Here is an 8,130-nt window from a genome sequence, read left to right as displayed (position 1 = left end):
CCGGGAGATCTGCCAGCGCCTCTTCAACACCCTGCAGCTGTAAGGGTCACCCCGGCCCCTGCCCTCACACCCTCCTCACCTTCCTCCTCCTCCTCCTACTCCTCTTCCTCTCGCAGGGACGAGGGCCGGGCCCAGCGCTGCAGCCAGGTGCTGCTGGACGCCCCCATCCAGCTGTCCCAGATCACCGATGGATATGGTGAGTGGTGCCCATGGGGGACCCCCACCCACGCGTGTCGCCCCCGGGGCTCTCGCCCTGCCACCAGGGTGCCAGCAGCGAGGACGGGCTCGGGGCATTGAGTGTATGTGTGCCTGACCTTGGGGAGCAGTTCCCCCCACCCCTGTGCACATCAGGCTCCCCCTCACAGCGCACCCCTCTTTCTCATCCTGCTGCTGAGCTGGTGCCAGCAGCAGCTGGCTACCCGCAGGGTAAGCTGGGCTGGACGGAGAGTGCGGGGGTGGTGCCAGCAGCAGCTGGCTACCCGCAGGGTAAGCTGGGCTGGACGGAGAGGAGCCACCCTTTGGTCCCCTCATCCTCTTTGGAGAGGGAACAGTCCTGCCTGGTCATGGGCAGCTGTTAAGGCAGAACTTTGTGGAGCCTTCCTGGAGCACCTGCTCACCAACCCAACCATCTTGTTGCAGCAGATGCCAGCGTGGACCTGCTGCCAGGGCTGTTGCTGAAGAGAGGCCAGACCTCGGTGAGTCAAGGGGCCGTGCCCTCGTTTGTAAGCCAGCAGACCCAGCGGGAGCAACTAACGCATGGGGCTGCAGGTGCCCTGCCCTACTCTGGTCACCTCGCCCTTGGAGAGCAGCTGGAACAGGCACCTGTCCTGATTAGAGACACAGCTGCAGGGGGTACTGCTCCTCCTTGTCAGGTTCACTGTAATTTAGGAAACTCTTGACCCTGGTCTGGTAAAAAGGCTTAACAGGAGTTAATGGCTTATTAATTTGACAAGATTTATTTTGCTGTAATTTCTTAATGAGCTTCAAGGCGTGGTTGATGCAGTGGTGGTGCTCAAAGTGCAGCTTCTCTGACTTTCACAAGGACCTTTGGCTTCTACAGCAAGGTCTTTGATTGAGAAAATAAGATGGACCGCGATGACATCTTGCTGTATTCAATGAGAGAGAAAATCCTGGCTAATGGTTACGTGTTGGGATGTTACAGGTGGGGAGTTAGCAGGGAGCAGCTGTTTTCCGGAGAGCTGCTGCAGGGAGCTTGTAAGCCCAGCTTTAGAAATGGCTGTGGGTTGTCATGGTTTGAGAAATAAAAGCAGGAGCAGAGAAGTTTGGAAAGATTTCCTGGAGGAAACTGGAACATCTTTACCAATGAAATGTGTGGTGCTCAGGTGTGACCTGGCTTGCCCTCTGCGTTGGATGTGCCAAAGTTTGAGTGTGGGTGAGATGCGGTTGTGCATCTGCAAAGCAAGGACAGTGGTAGCAGTACAGGCTGGGCCCTCCGTCTCCCAGGCTGGTCTTTTGTAGAACTCTCATTTCTTGGGGTAACAAGTTGAGGACGAGAATCCCTCGCTTGGAGGCTGAGACCTAACGTGATCCCTGCGTGTCTGAATGGGAGTCTTAAGCGAAAGCTGGCAGCTGTTGCTAGTTTTGGCACCAGAGTTGTTGCTGCTGGGTTCACTCTCTGGCTCTCATGTCCACAACTCAAAAAGGATCTTCAGAAAAATTGGAGACCATTCAGAGAGGGCCTCGGGAGGCCTCTCAAGTTTTGGAGAATATTTATTGCTGGGAGATTCAGGAAGCTCGGTACAGTTTACAGAGTGACTCAATCTGTCTGTAGCTGTGGGGTCACAGCTCCAGTAACAAGATGCTCTTCAGTCTACCATGCAGGTCTGTAACATGCTCCGGCGGTTGCAGAGTTGCCTAGAAATATCTAGGAGTGTTCTTGGTCAGCCACAAATATTTGACTTGACGCAGGAATAAGCCGGAGCGGGCCGAGAGCCTGGCCAAGACCACAGGCCAGGTTAAAACACTTGGCTCCTTCTTGCCTTCAGGTTTAATTAAATGTATTTTGTCTCTGTCGTGATTGATCCACTGTGTAACCTGAGTTTGTTCCAAACTGGTTAAAGTTTAACGTGTTGGGAAGGGAAACACCTCATGGTCCACGGCGAGGGTGGGTGCGGGGTGTAGCAGAGGAGGCAGTGGGATAGCAGGTTGCTGCTGTTGAAGTGACCTGGCTGACCCAGGTCCCTGGAACTACAGAAGCAGGCCGTACGTTAGCGTCAGCCAAACCCTTTGCCTTGCTGAGGCGGAACTGTTGTGTATGAGCAGATGATTTAGGACTTCATTCCTGAAGTGAGTTCCTGGCCTGATTAGCTTCCTCAAAATGCGCTTCAATCTGTCCCGGTTCCCTTGTCCCACCTCGCTCCTGCCCTCCCTCCCTTCCTTCCAAGTGCGAGGGGTTGATTGATCTCTTTTCTCCTGGAGTTGGGCTTTTGGGGCTTTTGCTGAAGATGCTCTATCTTCTTTAAATGCTCTTTTGTGCCCCAGATGGTGAATGCCAGGAAACTGGAGAAGGCGGAAGCCAGGCTGAAAGCCAAGCAGGACAAGAGGATGGAGCGGGATTCCCTGAAGTCATCTGGCCCTCTGTGAGTATGGAGGATGCTTTGAACATCCCCATCCCGTTCTGCTGAGTGTGGCTGGGATCTGGTTGTACCAGAGCATTCCTGTTGAACCCCTTGCTCTGTCTTCTGCCTGCCCGCAGGGTCCTTGAGGAGGCATCTGCCAGCCAAGCTGCCAGCAAGAAGGAGACTCGCATGGAGTCATCAGGCAAGAACAAGTCGTATGATGTGCGCATCGAGAACTTCGATGTGTCCTTCGGTGAGCGGTGAGTGCAGATGGGGAGGTGGGCCAGATCCTGGCTGGGGTTTCGGACCATGGGGGATTGAGGGTGGTTGAGAAATTACAGAGGGTATGGGAAAGATCAGAAAGCAAGGTGGGCACCTGACACTGCTGGGTTTGGGCCGGAGAAGTCTGGTGGTTGCTTGGTCCAGTACAGCCTGAAACATGCTGAGGGCAGGTGGCTGCTGGTTATCTCCCTCTCCATGGGGCAGCCTGACCAGGTACCTGTCTGTTCTCCTGCTTTAGTGTCCTACTGGCAGGAGCAGACCTGAACCTGGCATTTGGACGGCGCTACGGGCTGGTGGGCAGGAATGGACTGGGGAAGACCACGCTGCTGAAGATGATCGCCAGCCGGAGCCTGCGCATCCCCTCGCACATCAGCATCCTCCACGTGGAGCAGGAGGTGGCGGGAGATGAGACACTGGCGCTGCAGAGTGTGCTGGAGTGCGACACCACTCGTGAGAGCCTGCTGCGGGAGGAGAGGGATCTGACGGCAAAGGTTAATGCTGGCAGGTGGGATGTTGCCACTGGGTTTCCAGCCCTTCTATGGTCTCTTGGCCATGAGGTCTCATTCTGAGGTCTCTCCCTTCAAACGAAGGGCTCTGGCAGGGCTGGGCTGTGTCTTGCCCACCTTAGTCCTGCTTGGGGAGATCACCCTGACCCTGGTCAGTCCCACACTCCTCTTTGTACTGCCTCAGGGGAGAAGGGACAGAAGGTGCCAGGCTATCGGAGATCTACGCGAAGCTGGAGGAGATTGAGGCAGACAAGGCCCCGGCAAGGTGAGACAGCCCTGGGCACCGCTTTCTGTTGGCGTGGCCAGAGTTGGGCAGTGGTTTGGGGCGTGGAAGAGTGATGCTGTGGTGCTGGGATCCAGCATGTGGAACAGGGGGCTCTCCCCACTGCTCTTCTTGTCTCTTCTTCTGTCACAGCTCTGCTGGGTTAGGAGTAGTCGAGCTTCACCCTGAAGCTGGAGGGATTTTTTTTTTTGCCCCAAATGGCTTGCATTGTTGCTGCTGCTCCTCTCGAACCTCTCAGGTTCCTGGTGTCTGAGGAACATTTCTGGGATGTTGGTGGTAGTGACTCTGTTCCTGGCCAAAGAGCTGAAAACTTCTTGCAAGTCTCCTGGGACTTCATGTGGATGCTGTGCCCTGCTGGGCTGCGTTTCCCAGCCAAGCACTGCTCTTGGGTGTGCAGGGAAGTTTTCCTGACACAGAATGGCTTTAAACCGTGCAGCAGAGTCCCCTTGGTGGCGGTGGGTCCGAGACCTCAGACTGTGCTCTGCTGTTGGACGCTGTAGCTGGATCCCAGTTCTCTCCCCTTTTCCCCAGGGCATCCGTCATTCTTGCTGGGCTGGGCTTTAATGCCAAGATGCAACAACAGACAACCAAGTAAGTCTCCAAGCTCTGGGCATCAAGACAGAAATGGGTCTGGGAAGACGTTGTTCCTAGCGAGCCCTCAGGCACTGCTGTGGCTGTAAGGGAGGGGAGGCCTGTGGGAGAGTGAGGGTCTATTCCTTCCCATCTGATGTGGTCTCCTGCCCTGGGGGTGCTAAGCCACCTGCCTGCTGGACCACAGATCTTGTGCTGTGCCCAAGATCTCTGCAGGGACAAGCTACCTCTGGCTGACAGCAGTGCCCAAAGGGTTGCGGGGAGCAGGAAGCCTGTCAGGCAGGCAAACGCAGTGTTTTTCTGCATTAAACAGTAACCCCTCTCTGCAACCTCTTCTCTCCTCAGAGAGTTTTCTGGAGGCTGGAGAATGAGACTGGCGTTAGCCAGAGCCCTCTTTGCCAGGTTGGTGTCCAGGCCTTTGTGCTAGGGGGTTAACCCCTCTTGCTGTCCATGCTGCGAGGTGCAGGCATGCTGCCTGAGGGTCCTCTTGACTCAGACTCTCGGGATGGAGAGCATTGGAGGCATTGCAGCTCTGTGTGCGTGGTGAAATGCGCTCTGCACTGACCCTATGCTCTTTTTGCTTCTGATTCCCGTGTCTCATTTTTCCTAGGCCAGATCTCCTTCTGCTGGATGGTAAGTTGATACTGCAAGTCCCTTTCGACACCACTGCTGGGCCTGGCCTTGCTGAGGTTGGGAACGTGCCGTGGCCTTTAGCTACCTGCTGAAAATAGCCCTGCATGACGGGGCTGGACTGACAGGGCTGTCGGTGCTCCCCTGGCACAGCGGGCAGAGCTGGCGGTGGTGCGGGGAAGTCTGCTTGGGCGGCTGCTTTCGCTGCACTCAGCAGAGCTCTGCCCTGTGCCCCAGCCGGGTGGTCTGTGTGTCATCTTGCCCCAAGCAGTCCCTTTCCCTCACCTGTGATGGGATGTGTGATGTGCCCTGGCTGCCAGCCCGTGCCAGGGGGAGTCCCTTCACTGCAGCGGGCAACCCTGGGGCTAGGAGGTGCCCACCTTGCCACAGGTGGGGTCTGGGCAAGATGCTGCTGCTGGGCATCAGTGTCTGGGTACTGGTATGGAGTGGGGGAGTGTTCCTGGCTAAGCCTTGGCCTCCCTGCCCCCACCCCATCACACCCTACATGCGTGAGTCCCCTGAGCTGGGGAGGGGAAGGTCCCCACACGGGGTCTCTTCCTCCACAACACTGATCTCTAGCTTTTCCTGTGTAAAAAAGTGTAATCCAGCCATCCTTGTCCCTCCTGACCTCAGTGCCTCTTTCTCCTCCCTCAGAGCCAACGAACATGCTGGACGTGAGGGCCATTTTGTGGCTGGAGACCTACCTGCAGGTAGTGGGTGGTGGGAGGCCCTGAGACAGAGCAAGGGTGAGGGATGGAGACGTCCTGCAGGCTGGCATCTCACCTCGCTGGGTGGTGGGACCAAGCCCTGCCCTCTGGAATGATGATACTCAGGCCTCCCTCTCGCTGTCTCCTCCAGACCTGGCAGTCGACCATCCTCGTGGTGTCCCACGACAGGAACTTCCTGAATGCGGTGGCCACGGACATCATCCACCTGCACTCGCAGCGGCTGGACACATACCGCGGGGACTTTGAGAACTTCATGAAGATCAAGGAGGAGCGGCTGAAGAACCAGCAGCGAGAGTATGAAGCCCAGCAGCAGTACCGCGAGCATATCCAGGTACTGGGAGAAGCCGGTAGTGCTGGGGCACTTTTCTCCCAGCCTTGTCCCTTTCTTCATGCTTCTAAGACCTGTGGATGTGGCTGTATTGTTGCAGGAGGTTTTGCAGCCGAGCAGGGTGGCTGGGGCTGAAGGGGATGTAGGGCTCTCTGGTGCTTTTCTCTATTCTAGGTTTTCATTGACCGCTTTCGCTACAATGCCAACCGAGCGTCCCAAGTGCAGAGCAAGCTCAAGTTGTTGGAGAAGCTGTGAGTACCTGTGCTGCTCCTCTCTGGCGGTGGGGAAAGGGCAGTGCTTGTGGGAAGAAACAGAGGTTCCCAGGGTGCCTGAGAGATACGGGGGTGGTTTGAGCTTTGGGTGCTCTGTCTCTGGTCCAGGGGCTTTGGCTGGGATGAGATATCGTAGAGTTGAAGACTCAATCTGGGTTTGTGGTGTAGGAACAGACCCCCAGTGCAAGGCACCTTGGTTATGTGTCTCCTCTTCTTGCAGGCCAGAGCTGAAACCTGTGGACAAGGAGTCTGAGGTGATCATGAAGTAAGTGTCCCCTGAGCCCTTGCTTGGAGGGCACCTGGCTCCATTTCTGACGTGAGCTCCTCTTGGGTCCTGTCTCAGCTGGGACAACCACCCCTTCCTGCAGTTCAGCCTTGCTCTGACAGGGAGCCCAGACAGGCCCCCGCCTCCAGGCTGGGTTCCCTCCTGGGGCCAAGGCTGCAGATCTGTGTCCCCTTCTTGTGACCATCCTTTCCAGAGGCCCTGCATGGTAGGGAACCCTCCTTGCCACCTGGGGGGTTGCAGAGGTTGTCCCGGGGGCCTGGGAGGAGGGTCTCTGAAGTTCCTGGCCATCTCTCACCTCTTCCTGCCTTCCCAGGTTCCCTGATGGCTTTGAGAAGTTCTCCCCCCCCATCCTGCAGCTAGATGAAGTAGACTTCTATTACGACCCAAGTCACTACATCTTTCGTTCCCTCTCTGTCTCTGCTGACCTGGAGTCTCGCATCTGTGTGGTATGTGGGATTGCAGAATAATGGTGGCTACGAGGGACCTTGGGAGGTCCCTGCTCAACGCAGGGCTGGCTTTGATGTTAGGTCAGGTTGCTCAGGTCCTTGTCCATTTGAATTCTGGATATGTCCAGGGAGGACTCTTTCTCCCATCCCTCTGGGTCCCGTTGCAGCATTTGATCATCCTCATTTTGAGGAACATTGGAACATTTTTCCTACTACCAGTTAGAATTTGTGCTTGTTGCCCTTCATCCTTTTACCAAGTGCCTCTGAGAAGAGACTGGGTCCATCTTCTCTGTAACTCCCTGTTAGCTGACAACGGCAGCGTGTAGTGGGGGCTCCTGCTACATCGGATGGGGCAGCAGGGAGATGCTATGGGCTTGCAAATGAGGCTGGGACCAGATCATCCTTAGGCTGGAGAGGGAACATGTTCTAGTGCTGCTGCCTGTGCTGCTCATAAGTGATAGAAATGCAGCTTCCAGGTAGCTGGGGTCACTGGTTAAACTCATCCTGTCCCCCTCCACTGCATGATCATCCAAGAGAGCTGAAATTCCCTGATCACTGCCCACCTCTCTGAAGTACCTTCATGGGTTTCACGTTCTCCAATGCTGCTGCTGCTTCTCTAGGTTGGGGAAAACGGAGCTGGCAAGTCAACCATGCTAAAGATCTTAATGGGGGAGCTGGCACCTGTCAGAGGGATCAGACACGCTCACAGGTACCTGGTAGAAGGGGCTGGGGGACTGGGAGGAACGGTGCAGCTGGAGGGCTGCTGGGCTGTGCTTTGGTGTGATGGCTGCCCGAGTGACGGGGATGGGTCCTGCACAGCCATGCATATGCTCCCCTTCCTGTAGCTGCAGCTGCAAGCGCCATGGTTGCAGGGCCTGGTACCAGCTCCCGATCTCTCTTCTCATTCTGCAGAAACCTAAAGATCGGTTATTTCAGCCAGCACCATGTGGATCAACTGGATTTGAACATCAGTGCTCTAGAGTTACTGGCAAGAAAGTTCCCAGGTGAGCTTTGGAGATCCTGGGAGATCTGGGCTGTTGAGGTCTGTCTCCTTTGCCACACACGGAGCAGCATTGATTTGTTCTGTGGCCCTGGGCAGAAGGCTCTGTCACGGCAGTGCTTAAGGGACACCGCTTGTTCTGGGTTAAGTCCCCACCTCCAGCCCAGTTCAGGACGGCAGCCACGAGAAGGAGGGGTAG

At 56.0% G+C, this 8,130-nt stretch overlaps 1 protein-coding gene across 1 annotated transcript in view; it reads left to right on the top strand.

Moving 5' to 3' along the window:
• Positions 1–4: 4 nt before the first annotated feature.
• ABCF3 (ATP-binding cassette, sub-family F (GCN20), member 3) overlaps positions 5–8,130 on the top strand; it is a gene marked incomplete at its 5' end in the record, with an annotated part of 10,120 nt that continues 1,994 nt past the window's right edge. Inside the window, 17 exons of the mRNA XM_009697183.1 lie at positions 5–39; positions 117–196; positions 640–695; positions 2,503–2,600; positions 2,717–2,839; positions 3,100–3,366; positions 3,552–3,632; positions 4,182–4,241; positions 4,587–4,643; positions 4,852–4,874; positions 5,526–5,581; positions 5,730–5,930; positions 6,102–6,178; positions 6,420–6,464; positions 6,799–6,931; positions 7,552–7,640; positions 7,844–7,935. Coding sequence (XP_009695485.1) covers positions 5–39; positions 117–196; positions 640–695; positions 2,503–2,600; positions 2,717–2,839; positions 3,100–3,366; positions 3,552–3,632; positions 4,182–4,241; positions 4,587–4,643; positions 4,852–4,874; positions 5,526–5,581; positions 5,730–5,930; positions 6,102–6,178; positions 6,420–6,464; positions 6,799–6,931; positions 7,552–7,640; positions 7,844–7,935 — 1,573 coding nt within the window. The remainder of the gene's footprint in view (positions 40–116; positions 197–639; positions 696–2,502; positions 2,601–2,716; positions 2,840–3,099; positions 3,367–3,551; positions 3,633–4,181; positions 4,242–4,586; positions 4,644–4,851; positions 4,875–5,525; positions 5,582–5,729; positions 5,931–6,101; positions 6,179–6,419; positions 6,465–6,798; positions 6,932–7,551; positions 7,641–7,843; positions 7,936–8,130) is intronic.

This window comes from Cariama cristata, unplaced genomic scaffold, assembly GCF_000690535.1.
Source record: "Cariama cristata isolate BGI_N322 unplaced genomic scaffold, ASM69053v1 scaffold42723, whole genome shotgun sequence".
Taxonomy (NCBI): domain Eukaryota; kingdom Metazoa; phylum Chordata; class Aves; order Cariamiformes; family Cariamidae; genus Cariama; species Cariama cristata.
The sequence above is the reverse complement of the archived record's forward strand: the minus strand, read 5'-3'. Positions and strand labels throughout refer to the sequence as shown.